Genomic DNA, 17,917 nt, shown 5'->3' with positions numbered 1-17,917 from the left:
ACGCACTTGCGTTTTTCAAATGTAAACCCGCATGCACGTATGTAGAACTATAACCATTCACAGTTCGTTCAAAGGTAACGCCTCCTGAATTTCATTGGTTGTCTCTCGATGAAGTCATCGCAAAAGCTCCGCCCTTCGGGAACGCGCTCTGTGTTTTGAACGTCTGCTTACTGCCGGTTTTCCGCTTTGGTCCTGTGTGCATATACCGGTAGAAGTTACCACGATGTGATTGGTTGCCTCTACGATACATCATTAGGGAAGCCCCGCCCTCCAGACCTCATTTGGTGTTTAGAGTATCTGCGGTCCAAAGTTGGAAGCCGTCTGACGAGTCGGCGATAGTCGTAACTACCGGCTGCTTCCCGTTTTACTTCTGTTTTCTTTTGATCTTTTGCCTTTATTTCTTCTTTCTTACATTAAACCGCATAACAGAGGTGCGAAGTCTGATTTTGGGAGGATATTCTTTTTTTTTCCGTTTCTTTTTATTGTGTTCCACGTTAACATGACATTGAGTTAAATGGTAAATCGCACGTGTCCTTATTAGCAGTCTTTGCGCATCATCATTCGCTCAGCGACGGATTGATTGCGATGCCCGATTCGAGGATGTCCGGCAAGAAGGGCATGGTGTCGAGCATTCGCACTCGAATCAGGACCGATTCGTTTAGCACCAACTATGAGATAGTGGGCAAGGAGCTGGGCAGGTACGTACGTGTTTCCCTTTCTTTTTTTACAGCAGCAGTGTGTGAAAATCAATGACAATGTCATGAATATCATGCAGTTAACATCGGACAGTCAGATTTACTAAGTCTTAGGCTGTAGTTCGGTGTCATGATCATCATCATGTCATGTCCAGCCCGGAGACAGACTCCAGTTTTTCTCTTTTTTTTTTTTTCTTTTCCTCCTTTCCCCCAAAAGCGACATACTGTGAAACTACAATTATTGACCCATGATTTATACACCTAGGTAATTTTACTCGATCAGTTCAGGGTAAGTACATGATGATCTAGAGTGGTGGGATTCATTCAAACCTAGGACCTTGGGTCCAAGGCTCTAACCACTATGCTGCTATCCGTTTTTTTTTCCCCACACTAAACTTTACTGCGAGATCCAATTTTAGTAGAAAGTTAAGAAGGTCTGATGACCCATCACACACTCAGTTACTGAAACCTGCTCTTTCTGCACGCATTCTACACAGTATCCAGTACATCACACCATCATAACCCTGGTATTATGTCAATGACCTTCTGTCTTCTCAATTCCACATATAAAATTTAAGAAAAAAAATTTAAAAAAATCCAAGATGGTGCAGCGGGTTTGGCTGGGTCCTGCTCTCTGGTGGGTTTGGGGTTTGAGTCCCGTTTGGGGTGCCTTGCGATGGACTGGCGTCCCGTCCTGGGTGCGTCCCCCTCCCCCTCCAGCCTTATGCCCTGTGTTGCCGGGTTAGGATCCGGTTCACCGTGACCCCGCTTGGGACAAGCCGTTTCAGACTGTGTGTGTGCGCACGCAGTGTTGCGGAAGACTGGAAGTGTCCTGTGGCGTTTGAACCTGTCTGATAGTCGGAGGGCTCCTGATGTTGCCCTTGACCGACGTCCCCTGTCCAGGCTATGAATCTTATTCACTGCAAGAATGGCAGATGTGTTCATCCCGTGACACAGACGCTAAAGTTGGACGAGAGCTGAGAAGGTATGGGGGTGTCAGAAGGTCACTTCCATTCTCACGCAGTTGTGAAGGTTAACGTCCCAGAATGTGCCGAGCCCATCCTACGAGATCTCGTTCATCCGTGGACTGCCGCCTTTAAGAGTCCCCCGGCACATTAGGGTCATGCTTCAGGCTGTGTTTTTGGTCGGTCTGCTTGTCAGCTCAGTGAATGCCTGAGTAATTATTTATTTGTTTTAAACTGACTTGACTGCTATTTCTGAAACATTCTTCCAGGCTCTGATTTGGGTTCAGGGAGGGTTGGTGTGGTCTGTTATTTGACATTTGCACTCATTGTTTTGTTGACACTCCGTTTTCCACCTTTGACATACTGACCCATGATTTATACACCTAGGTAATTTTACTCAATTAATTCAGGGTAAGTACATCTAGGGGTGGGATTCAAACCTGCAACCCAAAGGGTGCAGGTTTGAATCCCACCCCTAGATGTACTTACACCACTTATCTCACCACTAGTTGTACTTGCTGCTGTTGGTCTCCAAAGCAATTTCCAACGAACTCTGTCGTGTTATCAGCCCACACACCTTATCCACCAAGGTGACTTACACTACTTACACTGGGTCACTCATCCATACACCAGTGGAACACACTATGTCACTCACACACTATCAGGGAACCTGAACAGCATGTCTTTGGAGTGTGGGAGGAAACCAGAGCACCCGAAGACTTGCACTGCTAGATACACTACAATGGGTCACTCATCCGTACATCACTGGAACACACACACTTTCTTTAAGCCTCACTCATCCCCTTTAGACTTTGAATAGGTTTTCTTGTTACACATGGAACAGCCCTGTACCCTACTAGCTGTGTTTTTTTTTTTTTTTTCTTCTCCCAAGAGTGGACAGTATCCAGCTCTCACTGTCACTTCATTTTACTTGCAGATCAAGTCAGTCCAAACTAATACTTAGATTATGCCCATTTACTTATTTTTTTTGAAATCTGGGTGCTTTTGAATGAATTTATGCTGTTTGTCTTTCAGTTGCCAGTGGATGCATCTCTGTTTAACTATAACCTAAAGGTGGCTTGTGTAACCCCGAGTCAGTCAAAGCATCAAATTTAATGGTCTGGGAAGTTCATACATTAGTGGCTGTTGTATTTTAGCTCACTTGTTCATGTTAGTAGGTGGGGGAGCTTTGGATTACTAAAGGTCAGGGTGAAAGAGGCCTTCCATCCTGACCTGTATCGGACAATTGATGCTTTTTAGGATATGAGTATTTTTTATTCAGTGAAACTTCTGTCATGAACCACGAAAACCTTTTTCTCAATTACATTCTCTTACTTTCACCACTAATGTTAATTTTTTATTTCTTCATTTATTCCCTTTTATGGATGTCTCTTAAGAAATAGCTCAAGGTGTGATGATGCCAGGAAATGATGCACGTCTGGATCCCTTCATTTTGCACAAGCTGGAATTAGCTGGATTGCACCTTTCTACATTTATTATGACACATCTAATGCTGTTAGAACTGGATCCTTCCTGAAGGGAAATCAGGTTGGCTTTTCATACAGACCTTGATACCTAGTTTCTTTTTTGGGGGAAAGGGAGTGGTTTTATGCATATATGCATATGGGTGGTGATGCCTAGAAGGGAACCCTTCAACCTTTGGGCCACTAACTGCATCCCTTTCTTTTCTTATGTGAAATTTTTTTTAATTGTTTTTGGTTGTTTTCACTTTTTTTTTCTTCCCCCCCCCCCCCCCGGTCAAGACACACCTGAAAACACTTCAGGGAGAAAAGTAAATACATCTTGTGTGTCAACAATTACCAGCTTTTAATGGCTCAAAGTGTGTTAGGCTAGAGTTTTTTTTTTTTTTTTTTTGAGGACTGTTCATAAGTCCAGTGGGGTGTGTTCTTACCACCCTGTGTCATAACAGCAGCAGGTTTTTATCAGTGGGTCAATGTCCTTACACATCATGGACCCAAGGTGAACTTCTACCCTAAAATACATCATTCCGATTGCTACAGCGAGATTGTCTGATAGATTTCCAGTAGCTGAAACGGACTTTTACATTTATTTAGCGGATGCTTTTCACTTTTCTCCAAAGCGACTTCCAACGAACCCTACGTAGTGTTATCAGCCCACACACCTTATTCACCAAGGTGAACTTACACATGACCGTGCTTGTCTTCCCACACCTCTCATTTTCGATTCGTCGAAAGAATAACACGACGAACACAGTTCTCTATCTGCATAGCATTGCTTTCTAAATTCAAGGAAACTTTTTCTTAAATTGTGTTGCAGATTTAAATTTTTTTTGCCAAGGGCCAAAGAGTAACTTTAGTGTCAACTCTTGAGTAAACCACAAATTTATTAGGATGGCTTATAAATGCTCAGCCAACGTTGATGATCCTTCGGTGAATGTTACGCATTCTGCACTGCATGCAGAAGGAGTTGTTTGTTTAAATGAACACACCTCGCCAGCTTCCTTCATTGCTCTGACAAGACTCACCTGAGGATGTTTCGTAAGTCCGTTGTAATGCAGGAGGAACGGTTTACTGTTCCATATAAAAGCTCCGCATGATGGCTCAAGATGGTAGATCCAACAAATATCAACAGGCTGAGGGTGCTACTGACTTCAGTTATGGCTATAAGCATTAAGGTTGTTATTATAGTGACGAGATATGAAATTAAGTTCTCCTCCGAGTCATTTTGGTTTTAATAGCCTTTAAGTAAATTATGTATATAAGTGTGTTGGTCTCAGTCCTGCAGCTATGCTTTTAATGATTCTGTTAAATATTTCTGTAGTTCACGATCTGGCTGATCACATTGAGTTCGCTGTGCGGCTGGTAACGGACGCGGCGAATCCGCCTCGAGCTTTTAAAATGACCTTTTTATTTTGATCGCTCCTTTTATTGTAACTGAAGCACTTTCAGATGAACTTGGAAACCAGACAGCAGCCCAGAGTGTTAATTGTCATCATTAAAGTTGTTAAACGATTTCCTATTAAGCTACGGCACGTACCTCTTGGCCTGCCGACCTTCTCCAAAGAAATTTTGTTCACTCGACTTTACTCTGGCTTAGGTGTGTCGTATTTTGTCAGCGCTCCCTAATCGTTGCACATAACAAAGACACGAGGTTGCTGACATCAGTCATTTGGAATGAATCGCAAAAATTCGGGAAGGCCGTTGAAAGAGGACTCAACCTGTTCCTTTCTGTTGTGTGTGTTTCAGGGGTAAGTTTGCTGTGGTGAAGAAGTGTATCGAGAAGGCGACGGGCAAAGAGCACGCTGCCAAGTTCCTGCGAAAGCGGCGGAAAGGGCAGGACTGCCGCTCGGACATCATCCACGAGATCGCTGTCCTGGAGTCGGCCGAGTCCAACCCCTTTGTTGTGTCTCTGCACGAAGTTTACGAGACTGCAGCTGAGATCATCCTGGTGCTTGAGTAGTAAGTTCCTCCCCGGTTGGACGGATTAGCTCATGCAGGTTCACGCATGTGCCGTGCGTTGGAAGTCCAAGTCGAAGTCTTTTTGGCATGTAGAACAAGTTGGCTCATCATTGCAATCTTGGAAGGCAGAGTCCAGCAGGTTTTCTGTTTTCCAGAACTTCTTGCATTGTTAAGAGCTTGAAGAGCTTGAAGGCTCATAGAGCACTATATCTGATGGCCCACTGTTGTGGTGCAATAAAAACCTCCTGGACCAAGATTTTCTGCCCTGCTGAAAATTTATGGTATAAAAATACCTTGATATCTGGTAAATTTCCCTACTCTGCACAAAAAAAAGCATCTACTAAATCGATAAATGTAAATTCCATACACTTCCCTAATGCTCGTAACGTAGATGACAATGTTGATGCCTGCTGTGCTTAATGTCAGTAACAGGGACAGCTGGTAGGGTATGCTGCTGCCTTTAGACCCAAAGGTCGCAGGTTTGAATCCCACCTCAAGTTGTAGTATCCTTGAGCAAGGTTCTTACCCAAAATTGCTCCAGTAAAAATTACCCCGCTGTATACATGGGTAAATAATTGTAAGTTGCTTAACATTGTCAGTCACTTTGGAGGGGGGAAAAAGAATCAGTTAAATGAATAAATAAAAGTCACCTTGTGAAGGAGTTCAGCATTTCAAATGATTATCCGTATGATGTGGAATTTTAGGTTTAATAGCTTCTCTGGAAAAGTTTAGTTTTCTGTTAGAGCAGATTTTCTTCAACTTGTCAGCTGTGTTGGATTCAGATACATATACTCTTCCAGATTCATATTCTGGTAATGCTTCTATGCTTTTTATGATGAAGAATTTAATTAGCTAAATCCAGGCATCTTGGGAACTGAAACTACTTTGATAAATCTGAATCTCTGAAAAGAAGTGATCTTTACACCTTTTTCCCCATCATATGACATTCTTTCTAAACAGCTGGGAGGAAATGATTTTAAAACCTTTGGTCAGATGTGTAGATCAGGGTTAGAAAATGTCACGGTCTTTTAAACAGCGATGTTTCACAGTGGCAGGAAAACAAGATACCGTCTCAGGTTTAGAAAAGCTGGTTTCCTGTGTGTGTGTACGCACGCCTTTGAACGTAGGATGCTCGATCAGGACATCTGAGCCTGCAGCTTAAGCTCTTACTCCATCTTCCGTTTCACACGTGCGTCTGTTTGCCTTAAAAGGATGTTAAATGTCTCACCCTCTTTGGTTCTCACTCGTGTGTGACTGAGTCTACAGTGTAGAAATGTTTTCATGCCTTTAATAGTTGGTGCAACGTTTCACGTCAGTGGCCTGTTGGTCATTTTCAGTTCTGATTTCATGATCTGCTTCTGTTTATAGAGAAATTAAGTCCAGCTCTAGAAGAAAGTCACGCATAGTCTACATTTATTAATTTAGCCGATACTTTTCTCCAAAGAGACTTACGCTGTTAAGGTTACAATTATTTATCCATTTATACAGCTGGGTAATTTTATTGGAGGAATTCAGGGTAAGTACCTTGCTCAAGGGTACTACAGCCAGAGGGGAGGCTCGAACCTGCGACCTTTGGGTCCAAAGGCAGGTTCTCTAACCACTATGCTACCAGCTGTCCCAGTTGTGAACCAGGATAAGTATCTTGCTCAAGAGTACTGCAGTAGGAGATGGAATTCCATCTTGGGTCCTTTGAGTGCAAGCTCTGGCTCTAACCACTTTGGTATGTGGTGCCCATGTCTGTCTATACTTGAGAAGCATTGACTGGTTATTGGTGTTAATCAAGTTTTGCTGGTATTTTGATCACCATAGTCTGAAAAATCTCTCTGGTGTTTGGCTCTGCAGTGAATTAGGACTATGCTTTTATTTTTCATACATTGATTCCATCTGTAGCAGGCTTCTTTTGGAGAATCTTTATGAATTATACATATATTGTCTATGAGTGCGCTGGGTTGTACAGCGCAGCTCTCAGCTGTAGAGTTTGCGTGCCAACGCAAGGTAAGATGTGGAAAGCAGGTTACTAAGAAGTGTGAAAGAGGAAGTTTTGCCGCCAGGTCCCCTTTGCATAATCCAGACAACTTCCTGGAGCAACGCGCAGCTGCAGGCACTGGTGCGGTCATGCGGTCCCAAGCAAGGACTGTCACCGTCCCCCGCGCCAGGCACCAGCCTACAAGAGAGTCGTAGACGGCAACGCTTTTCCAGATGTGAAGCTCCTTTCATGATCTCATTCTTTTGTGCTCTGCGCCAACAGTGCCCAGCAGGTTCTGACATCGCCTTTGTACCACACTAGGCATGGTGTTTATGTTCATGAGTTCCTCTCTGTCTGTGGGCGAAACTTCTGACCCCTCAGAATTATTCTGGTGCATTCCCCACCGACAGTTTAAAAATGTTAATTGTCATAGCCACCGAAGGGGTTGCGTGCTTTTTAAATGCCCTAGACTCCAATGCGACACGTCGTACTTTGTCAGCATCTGTGCTGCGGTTGACCAAAACAAAGCTTTCTTAGCTCGCCGACCTCACCGTCGGCTTGCTTCTGCGTAAAGCGGTGACACTTAGTGAAAGAATATTTTCCATTTCCTTTAAGCCTTCATGTTTGTGATGTGAGCTGCAGTCTGAGTACCGGCTGCTGCGACCACATCCTGCGTACTGCAGAACTGCAACTTCTCATCATTCACTTAGCCAGACTGAAACCACGCTGCGCACGCTAACGGGGAGAACGCATTCCGCTTATCCCCACGCTGGGGTTTGAAGGGCTAGGAAAATGTACAGCGCTGAATAAATGATAAAGATGTTTTTATGGTTCTTAATTCTGAAATGTGTAGCATAACCAGGAACCGTGATGTTTTACGTGACTCGCTATTACCGAAAAAATACAGGAAGTAGCTTGCCAGAATCCAGATGAATCGAAAGGGCTCTTATGCCCAGAAAATAAAAGCAAGTCATATGAGCCCTGCTGATGCTCATCCTTTGAATGCTCTATATGATCATCAGCTACCCCATTCTAGAAAGTACTGTTGTATTCCTGAGCACGTTATGGAAGACTATCAGAGACGAGATTTTTGCCAAGAGCTTTCGCATTTTTCCTTGTCTTTCCAGAGCGCTTGCTTGCTGGGAGAATTAAAGTGATGGCACTTTCGTCAGACGTGTGACGGGTTTCTGAGGGACTTTGCAACTGAGTAGCAAAGCGCTCCTGACCAACTCCCAGCCTCCGTCTTTGTAGGGTTAGGCTGTAGCCAGGTTCCGGGTGACCATCCCAGAGAACAGCTGTCGTATGTTGACTTTGTCCAGATGTAAAGGATGATCCTTTTTGTAAAAGTACAAGTGGAGATATGAGTCTCTTGTTATGGACTTGCGGGGCAAAGGACAACTTATGTAGGCTGATTGGGGCTACAACGCCAACAATGTTGTGATGTATTCAGCATCCCTGGTGGGAGATGCCCCTACGTTGATCTTTGACAGCATCTCCTGTGCAATTCATAGCATAGCGGTTAGAGCTGTTGGCTTCACATCTGAAGGTTGCAGGTTCAGATCTTAACTACTGCTCTAGTACCCTAGAGCAAGGTACTTACCCTAAATTGCTCTCGTAAAAATCATTCAGCTGTATAATCGGGTAAATATTTGTAGGTAGCTTAACGTTATAAGGTGCTTTGGAGAAAATTGTCAGCTAAATGAATAAATGTAAATGAACGATGGCTACACTAATAGGCCATGGTCTCCTCAAACCAGATGTTCCACCTGATTAATCCCAGCTCTCTGTGTAGGCTGATCAAAGAGCATATTCTCCATGCTTGTAAAGCCCGAAGGGCATGAATGTTCATCCTAAGCCGGTATGAGCATTCCTGGGCTTTGTGAATATTTTGACAGGGCTGAATAGGATCTTGTTTTCGTCCTCGTTTAATTGATCTTGATATAGTAAGACTTTTGTACTCAAGTTCACCCCATCTTTCATCTGCTTAAGTGCGGCAATGTCATGTTTTGTTCTGGATGCTATGAGGCCTGTTATGTAACTTGCAGTATTTTCATATCTTTTAAACCAAGAAGATTTTGCATTTTCGGGAGCATAAAATCTAGCGTTTGTCCAACTGAGAATACATGTGCTACAGTGAAATGTTAAATATCCATACCCAGTTCTTGGCCAATTAGTATTGTGTTCTCTTTTTTTTTTTTTGAATTTTCCTATGAAATTCAACTAACAACACAGTTGTTGAAAACTAACCACACAGTGTTAGGTATAGTGGACAGCGTGTGAACATAGACATTGCATGACTGAAAGCTCTTCAGAAAAAGGGAGAATTGTATGAGATTATATAAGCACACAATAGAAATATAAAATGAGCATTATAATATGGCATTGGTGATTACAGCTTTGTTATTCAACATTAAATTGCTTCCATAGACTGAACTGTTTTATGTCATACCAAAAGTGGTTCTTGGAGAAATGGTTGCAGAACAAGTCTGGTCTACCAGCTGTTCTGGGAATCTAACTGAAGTACTTTTTTTAAAAAAATTTAAAAAAAAAAAAAAGCCTTTAAACACTTCCACCCTTATTTGATGACAGAACAGGGATGTCAAAGATTTTTTTTTTTTGTTTTGTTTTCTTTCCCATCTCTGGTCACCACAAACTTTTGTATAATTTCTACTAGAAAACTGTGGTTTTAAACCACATTTGTATGCTTAAGTTGTACCCAACAGCATTGTCTTTTCAGTTCACAGGTGCTCGGTATATTGTGATTATTTGTAGACAGTTTTAGTTGCATTTGTTGGCTCTTTGTACTTTTTCCTGACATCTGTGACAGTAGCAGTCTGCAGTGGGGAATAAGCTTTTGGAATATGTTGGAAATATTGTCGAATTCTTCTGTGGAAATTTCTAGAAAGGTGTTCGTCTCTATTGCTCGGCACACTTTCTCTTCCCCGAGGCCTACAGTAGCTCAGAAGGAATTGTTCATTGCGTGTTTTCCCTAATGGCCACGTAACTATAATTATACTTATTATTGTACTATCTATTGTATTGTATATAATTATTGTACTATTTGGGGGGGAAAAAAAAACAGCCTGCAAGTGGTTTAGTTTCTGACTTTGATAAAACACTCCTCTTTACCCAAATCTCTACACACCTATAAGTTTGTCAGAATCTTCATCTTATAGTGCTACGTGTCTGATCAGGAATGTTATGGTTTACAAGATTCTTTACACTTAGCAACCTGTATCAGCTTAAACCCTGTTTGGGGTAATCATGCAGTCTTATTCCAGTCTTTAATAGAATTTAATATTATAGAACTTTAGCGATTAGCAAGGTTTCTCCTGGTTTAGGTGTGATCTCAGTATCTGAAGGTAGATGCAGACATAGATGAGGCTCATCGACGGAATATGACAACGTTTTTGTGAAGAGCGGGCAAGCGGTGAAGTTACATAGTTGATGACCACCCACTATAGAATGAGAGAGTGCTCCTCCAAACATGCCATGTATCTTGAGCTCAAGTGAGGCTCACACATGGTTTTGTTTTCAGTAGGAATTTGCCCAAGACGACCATATGACAGAGCCTCTGTGTACTTTATAGTTGTTTGTGTCACAGCAGATGATAAAGGTGGAGGGGAAAGGGGGAATTCTACTGAAAAGTCCCATTTTTAATTTAATAATCAAGCATCTTGGTGGAACATTCAGTAACTGTAAAGGAGACTTTTAAAGAATGTGACAAATGTGTGTGGTTTTTTTTTTTTTTTTTTTTTTTTTTTTTTTGGGAAATGCCTTGGACTTGGCTCAGTTGCAGACCGTGGTGTGAACTTATGTGAATAGTTCATTCTTTGTAATTCCTGCAAAGGGTACTGTGAAGGTAGCTCAGCATGATGTATTCTTATTTTTAGGAATTTAACTATGTTGAACAAAAGCTGTGATCCTTGGTGTTCTACATGAGGTCCACGCCGCCTCGCTGGGGGGATTTGTGATTCAGTGTAAACAATGAGCACCTTGGTTTCTAGGAAACTGGAGACCTAGATTCCTATCTATAAATGAGTTTATTATATTATGAGTAACTGTCCTAGAAATTAACATTCCTTACTGTATTGTTTCCAGTGCATTGAGGAGCAGATTGACTTAGAAAAAATAATTGGTTGTTGCGTATAGTTATGGAAAATTGTAATAACGTAATGATTCAAGCCTGTAGAACACAAAGTAGGAAACATGGCATCAAAAGCACCTTCCTAATGATTTTTTTTTTTTTTTTCCTACCCTGTCCCTGCAGCGCGGCTGGAGGAGAGATCTTCCATCAGTGTGTGGCAGACAGCGATGAGTCCTTCACGGAGCAAGATGTCATTCGGCTTGTCCGGCAGATCCTCGTGGGCGTGGCTTGCCTGCATGGCAATAATGTGGTCCATTTGGATCTGAAGGTCAGCAGAAATTGGTGATGTGGTGTGTACTTTGTGCTGACCAAGAAGCTTGACATGATTAACTGCAGCTGACATTGTTCTGTTTAAATGTACTGTACCTTCTGCAGTAAATTGTTTTTCACTTAAAGTGCATGTTATGAATGGGGGGCGCGGTGGCGCAGTGGGTTGGGCCAGGTCCTGCTGTCCGGTGGGTCTGGGGTGCGAGTCCCGCTTGGGGTGCCTTGCGATGGACTGGCATCCCGTCCTGGGTGTGTCCCCTCCCCCTCCAGCCTTTTGCCCCGTGTTGCCGGATTAGGCTCCGGCACCCCGTGACCCTGCATGGGACAAACTGTTCAGACTGTGTGTGTGTGTGTGTGCGCGCGCGCGCATGAATACATGTTATGAGGGAATGGAATGGCTATATTTTTGGAATTGACTCATAATGTAGTGACACCAACACTGTATATTGTATTGAGTCCTGCCTCTGACTGTAGTACCCTTTAGCAAGGTACTTACCATGAATAACTTTTTTTTTTTTTTTTGAAGAATGGTTGAATAGTTGAAATAACTTTAACAATGCAATTCACTTTGGGGGGGGGGGGAGTGTCTAAATGAGCTAAATGCATAAAAATGTCAAAATAAGCAAGCTCTTTGTTAAGTTAAAGAATATTCTTTCAGGTCCAAAAAATATATTTTGTCACGCTAATCAGGAAAGGCTTATTAATATTTTTGGAGACTCGGTCTACTTTTTGTGAATAGCAACAGATGCTGTGTCATCTGTTAGGACTTCGTACTTATGAAATTGTCACCTCCTAAAGTGGTAGTCAGCATGATGCGTAATTTCATATCATACTTACTGACTGCCTTGGACAGAAGAAACAGTTTTAAGGCATACAGCACAGTCTCGTCTGCTAAGTGAATAAATGTAAATGTGTCTCATGCTTGTTAGCTCTGGTATGTGAGAGAGAACTGGTCATAACACAACCATGCTGGCTGGTCTGGTGCTGTAACCAGTTTAAGTTCCGTTTTTACGGTCTGTTGAGGAAGTTCATCACATGTTTTGAAACTTAACCAAGCCAGAATGAGAATACTAAGGTCAGCTAGCGCTTACCTACCCTTTTTTTTTTTTTTCCCACGTTCGGTTTTTACGAGCTGTCTCTGCCGGGTACATATTACTGTTGTGTGTATATCTAAGATATTCGGATATAATGAAACACAATGATATACAGTTTGGAATTATATGGGTTTCTGCATGAATGGCTCCTAAAATATGATCAGACCTTTATTTGAGTCATAATAAATAATGGCTTTCTAATTTAACAAATGGCACACACAACATTTTACATTGTTTAAAGCATCCGAAGATACAGCAGTAATGGTCACTGGTTTAAAGGTTGTTTAAACCAATCAGTCAAGGTCATTGACACAACGTCTGAACTCTAATAATTAGTAAAACCTCTTTTATTGCAAATAACTTCAGCCGCTTCAGCTAGAGCTTTCTGTAGCTGCTAATCACATCTACACAGCATGGTATTCTCCTCCATTCCTTTACACAAAACTGTTTCAATTCATATACAGTATGTATTTTTGCAATGTCTTCATATCACACCACAGCATTTTAGTGGAATTGAGGTTAAAACTTTGACTTGGCAATTCAACTCCCCCCCCCCCCCCCCCCCTCTGTTTGAGCACTATTTTGTTGATTTACTCCTCTGTTTTGGATCATTGTCATGTTGCAAGATCCAGCTTCTCAGTTTTAGATCACACACACTCTGACATTCTGCTGTACAACTTCATCATACAATATAGAATTCAATGGTCTCTCACATGACTGCAAGTTTTTCAGCCCCTGGGACAGAAAACATCCCCACAGCATTATTCTCCCACCACCATCCTTTTCAGTTGGGATGAGGTTTTAGTGTAGATATGTAGTGTTTTGTTTTCTCCAAACATAATACTGTGTACATTTACCAAAAACTTCCACTTCTGTCTCATTTGTAGAACACTTTCAGCAGTGCTGTGGAACATCTCGATGGTCATGAACACCACTTTTGTTCAGTGTTTTCTTATGGTAGACTCATGAACACAAATTTTATGACGTAAGAGATATTTGCAGATCCTTAGCTGTGACCCTAGGACCATTTAAGTATTGTATGATATGCCTCTGCACTTTCCTTTTTTTCTTCTTTAAAAAAGGATGCTGAATATTAGGATCAGTAGCAACTTTGCTCAGTTTCTTCCATTTGTAAACTGTCTGCCTGACTATGAACTGATAGCCCAAGTCTTTATAAATCCTATTGAAACCCTTTCTAATCTTACAAACTTCAACAACCCTTATTCTGATTTCCTCTGAAAATTTTCTTGGGCCATATTGCACTTCAACAGAATTCTGTTGTGATGAGCAGGTAATCACAATTAGGTTTTTCTAAATAAGGCAGAGCAGGTCTAATTCACACCTGAATTTATTGGCACACCAAACTCACTGTTGGAATACCCAACAATTACCCTCTTTCAGTGATATCATTACTGTATACATTTTCTATTATTGACCTTGACTGTTTAAGCCACTTGTTCAGTAAAGATATGGAAATGTGAAATGTTGAATGTGTTGTTTGTAAAATAAGATTATGTTTATTCTGACTGACTGACATGAAGATCAGGCCACATTTTAGAAGACATTAATGCAGAAATCCAGATAATTCCAAAGGGTACACTGACTTTTTCAGAGCTGTTTTTTCTGTTCTATGTCATACATGCTGCTATAATAGCCTGGAATCTCTGTTGATTATTGTTCTCATTGCTCCCATTCCAGCCCCAGAACGTCCTGCTGACTTGCTCCCAGCCCCTTGGGGACATCCGCATTGTAGACTTTGGCCTGTCCAGATGCATGGATGATATGACAGAGGTTCGGGAAATCATCGGAACTCCAGAGTATGTAGGTGAGTGTGTCTTCTGCAGTGTTTTTATTATGAACATCTAATACGCAGCAATGTACGTGTACACATGTGGAGTGGTCAGTTTTGGATGACAAACTATGTCTAGTGATGCCATATTTTACAAATTTTTAAAAAAAAATTTTATTTTTTTTTTTTAAAGCACCAGAAGTCCTCAACTATGAACCCATCAGCACAGCAACAGACATGTGGTAAGTTCCGCTTAACTGAGAAAATTTTATTAGAAAGGTTAAGTAATAAATAAGCCCCTTCCCACAAAATTCTCACGTTTTCTTAATTTCATGGCTGCGCTTTAACTTCTATACTGGGTCACGTTATAAAGGGTTTGCTGACATCACATAAAACTAAGCTCCCTGTATGGGCAGCTGATAGTGTAGTGGTTACAGCTGCTGCTTTTGGATTCAAAGGTTGTGGGTTCGATTCCCACCTCTGACTGCAGTACTATTGATCCCGGTACATACCCTAAATTGCTCCAGTAAAATTACCCAGCTGTATAAATGGGTAAATAATTGTGACTGTAATGTTGTAAGTAACTTTGGAGAAAAGGGTTAGCTAAATGAATGAATGTAATGTATGTGATTACATACATCTTGTGCCAAAGTGAAAAATTTTTTTCTTCATTACTGTTGAGATGTTTGGCTAAGTAAAAGTAGCATGTTCTAGATATAATGAGCCTTTTATCTCCTTCTGACTCCTTTCAGGAGCATTGGTGTCCTGACTTATGTCATGCTGACAGGCGAGTCCCCCTTCCTTGGTGACAACAAGCAGGAGACCTTCCTTAACATATCACAGGTCAACGTCGACTACTCCCAGGAGGTCTTTGAGGGCGTATCATCTCTTGCCATCGACTTCATCAAGTCTTTGCTTATCAAGGACCCAAGGTAAGCAGAATTGTTGGAAGGTGTCACAGCTCTTTCCTTTGAGAAGGGTGCTGTCCCCATTGATATGCACTTTCTGAGAAATAGACCTGATGTGTCCCTGTAGGTTTAGAACGCTCTGAATATGTCCTGGAAAGTAATGCTGTCCTGACTTTTTATTTCAGTTGAAGCCATTGTTAAGATTGGAACTTCAAATAACTGATTACTTATTTTTAGGTAACGTAAAAAGCAGTTTACACGAAAAAACAATTTGGCAACAGAGTATACTGAACTCCAATGATGAATCTCATCTGGATCAATTATGAATGTATAAAAATAAAAAATTTTAAAAAATATTTCAAGAATAAAATTATTGCATTTGATAATTGAGCTCAGCTAAAATTATAGCAGCATTTATAAAGTTACATTGAGATAAGAATCCTTGCTGGCCTGCTTGACATACGCAGTTGGGCATGAATGGATTCATACATTATTGTATTAAGTGTATATGGATGCTGCATGATCCTTCACTATTGTACTTTGTTTCAATAATCCTTCATAGTGTGCAACTAAAATTTCTTTTTTTGAGACTGTCCCGTGACTCTGAGGAACACTCATATGACCCTCATTTAGGGTTTGGAAACCACTTGCTGAGTAGATGATTTTCCAAAATGTACAGTTCTTAGATTTATTAATTTAATATTTTTCTCCAAAGGACCATATAATATTAAGGTACTTTCAGATACTTACCCATTTATATAGCTGGAGGCTTTTTTTTTGCTTCTAACTAGGGTACTGAAGGGTAAGTACCTTGCTCTAGGCTATATCTGCAGATGATTGGATTCCAACCTGCGGCCTCCAAGTCCAAAGGCAGCGACTCTAACCACTAGACTACTGACTGCCCAACTTTTTTATGCTGCAAGATGTTGTTATAGATAGTTTGTGCTAGAACTCAGACTAAGGGCTCCTTTGGGATAAAATGGTTTCCTTCCTGGGGTTTTTTGAGCTCTTAACTGCTGGTTCAGCTGTTACCCTGTCTGTGCTCCATTAAAGCTGATGTCACCTTGCCTCCATTTACAGAAGGAGAGCCACCGCTGAGGAATGTGTAGCCCATCCCTGGGTGAGCGAGCACCCCCACCCGCAGTCACACCCCCACTCTACCCTGCTGCCGACCCAGGAGCCCAAAACCAACCATCCTGAGTCAGAACCAGAGCCCGAGAGCCCAGCCCACTCACCAGAGCTGGTCATTGTTGCCTCCTACACCATCTGCTCCAATCAGAGTGAACTGAAGCCGGGAAGGGGGGCATTTGCGTTTGATGAGCCCTTCCCCACACACCCCGAGATCACACAGAAGTGCGTCTTCTGATCTGACTGCAAGATCTGAACTTTAATTGAGGGTTATTATTAGTCCCGTCCAGTGAGCACTTCTGAGTTGCGACGCAGCAGCATCTGTGCCGGAGGAAATGTTGTTGACGGACAAAGGTGTCAGTGCACATTTTGAAGTTATGCATGTATTTAGCATCCATAAACTGTAATGACATGTAAACCGCATCCAATACAGGGAAGTTTTGTTTTGATTGAAAATATTTTGGAAAAGATGCTGGAAGACCTTTCATGTCATTCTCTCTACCGAAAGGTATTAGAGATGAGAGGGAGAAGACTGGTCACTCGGGAGCATTAGTTTGATTCCGGAAACGCCCAGCTTGGCATCTTTCTTTCTTTCTCTATTTCACCACCAAGCAAAAGTGAGGAAGAGGGGTGAACAGTGTCTTTATATCCATTATTAGGACCTGATAAGAGAGAGGACTGTTATAACTGGAAATGTAACAAAGTTCTGTTGATGATTTGCAATATTTTTATGACATTGCTATAATTCCACCACTCGTGAGATGAAACTGTTGCAGAGCTGCACGAAGTTGGGAAAACTGATAGTCGGGTGAAGCGCCTCACAAAGGTGAATTCATATTTTGTTTTGCTTTTATTTATTTGAGCGTTTGTCCGTGCGCTCTTCACCAAGCAGTTCTTCTCAAGTCAGCTCTGCAATCCAGGTACCAGGATTTTTTTTTATGTTTACAGCCTTCCTTAGCTGAAGGACGTTCGAAGTTCTAAGCACTTTGTCGATGAATGCAGCAGGCACGCTCAAATGCTGGAGCATGTTGCTCATCAGAGACTCCTGGAAAAAAGTGGTAAAGGCATTTACATTTGTCCAAAAGAAAAAAATCTCAATTGTCAAATGTCATAATTTTTCATCATTCCATCACATTGTCGATAGAGCTAACAATTTGCTTGTTATACGCATAAATAATGTTTTGCTGCTGAACTTGCAAAATTCGTTAATCTTTATTAAAGTCCAGTCAACATAGCATTATTGAGGTTAGTACTGCCCTGTTTAATTCCTCTGCATTATTTCCCTGTGCTGCTTGGATTTAAAATGAAGTTTTGAAGGCAAATGCAGAATTATTTCAAAAATTGGAGCTATATAATTTTTTTTTTTTTTTTTTTACTTTAGCTCAGTGTTGAAACAATTTCCTCCACTCTTTCCACCTGTGTGATGCCTCAAAAGGCAGTGTACAGGAGAAATTTTCATTTTTTTTAGTGGTTATGGTGATAATTTTCTTTGAAATTTTGACAGTTGAATGATTTTTT

At 41.4% G+C, this 17,917-nt stretch overlaps 1 protein-coding gene across 1 annotated transcript; it reads left to right on the top strand.

The window, feature by feature from the left end:
* Window positions 1-303: 303 nt before the first annotated feature.
* LOC108928276 (serine/threonine-protein kinase 17A-like) lies at window positions 304-17,491 on the top strand. Its single transcript, XM_018742157.2, has 7 exons — window positions 304-698; window positions 4,888-5,100; window positions 11,337-11,481; window positions 14,273-14,399; window positions 14,557-14,605; window positions 15,116-15,295; window positions 16,352-17,491. Exons 1-7 carry the CDS (start codon window positions 586-588, stop codon window positions 16,635-16,637), a joined length of 1,113 nt encoding a protein of 370 aa, XP_018597673.2. The 5' UTR covers window positions 304-585; the 3' UTR covers window positions 16,638-17,491.
* Window positions 17,492-17,917: the final 426 nt, after the last annotated feature.

The sequence above is a fragment of the Scleropages formosus genome, chromosome 25, assembly GCF_900964775.1.
Source record: "Scleropages formosus chromosome 25, fSclFor1.1, whole genome shotgun sequence".
Classification (NCBI taxonomy): domain Eukaryota; kingdom Metazoa; phylum Chordata; class Actinopteri; order Osteoglossiformes; family Osteoglossidae; genus Scleropages; species Scleropages formosus.
The sequence above is the reverse complement of the archived record's forward strand: the minus strand, read 5'-3'. Positions and strand labels throughout refer to the sequence as shown.

Excerpts from the sequence above, each read along its gene's own strand:
- LOC108928276 (XM_018742157.2), top strand. The coding sequence starts at position 586 with ATGCCCGATTCGAGGATGTCCGGCAAGAAGGGCATGGTGTCGAGCATT. Across the intron at positions 699-4,887 it reads GTGGGCAAGGAGCTGGGCAG|GGGTAAGTTTGCTGTGGTGA; the intron begins GTACGTACGTGT and ends TGTGTGTTTCAG. Across the intron at positions 14,400-14,556 it reads CGGAACTCCAGAGTATGTAG|CACCAGAAGTCCTCAACTAT; the intron begins GTGAGTGTGTCT and ends TTTTTTTTAAAG.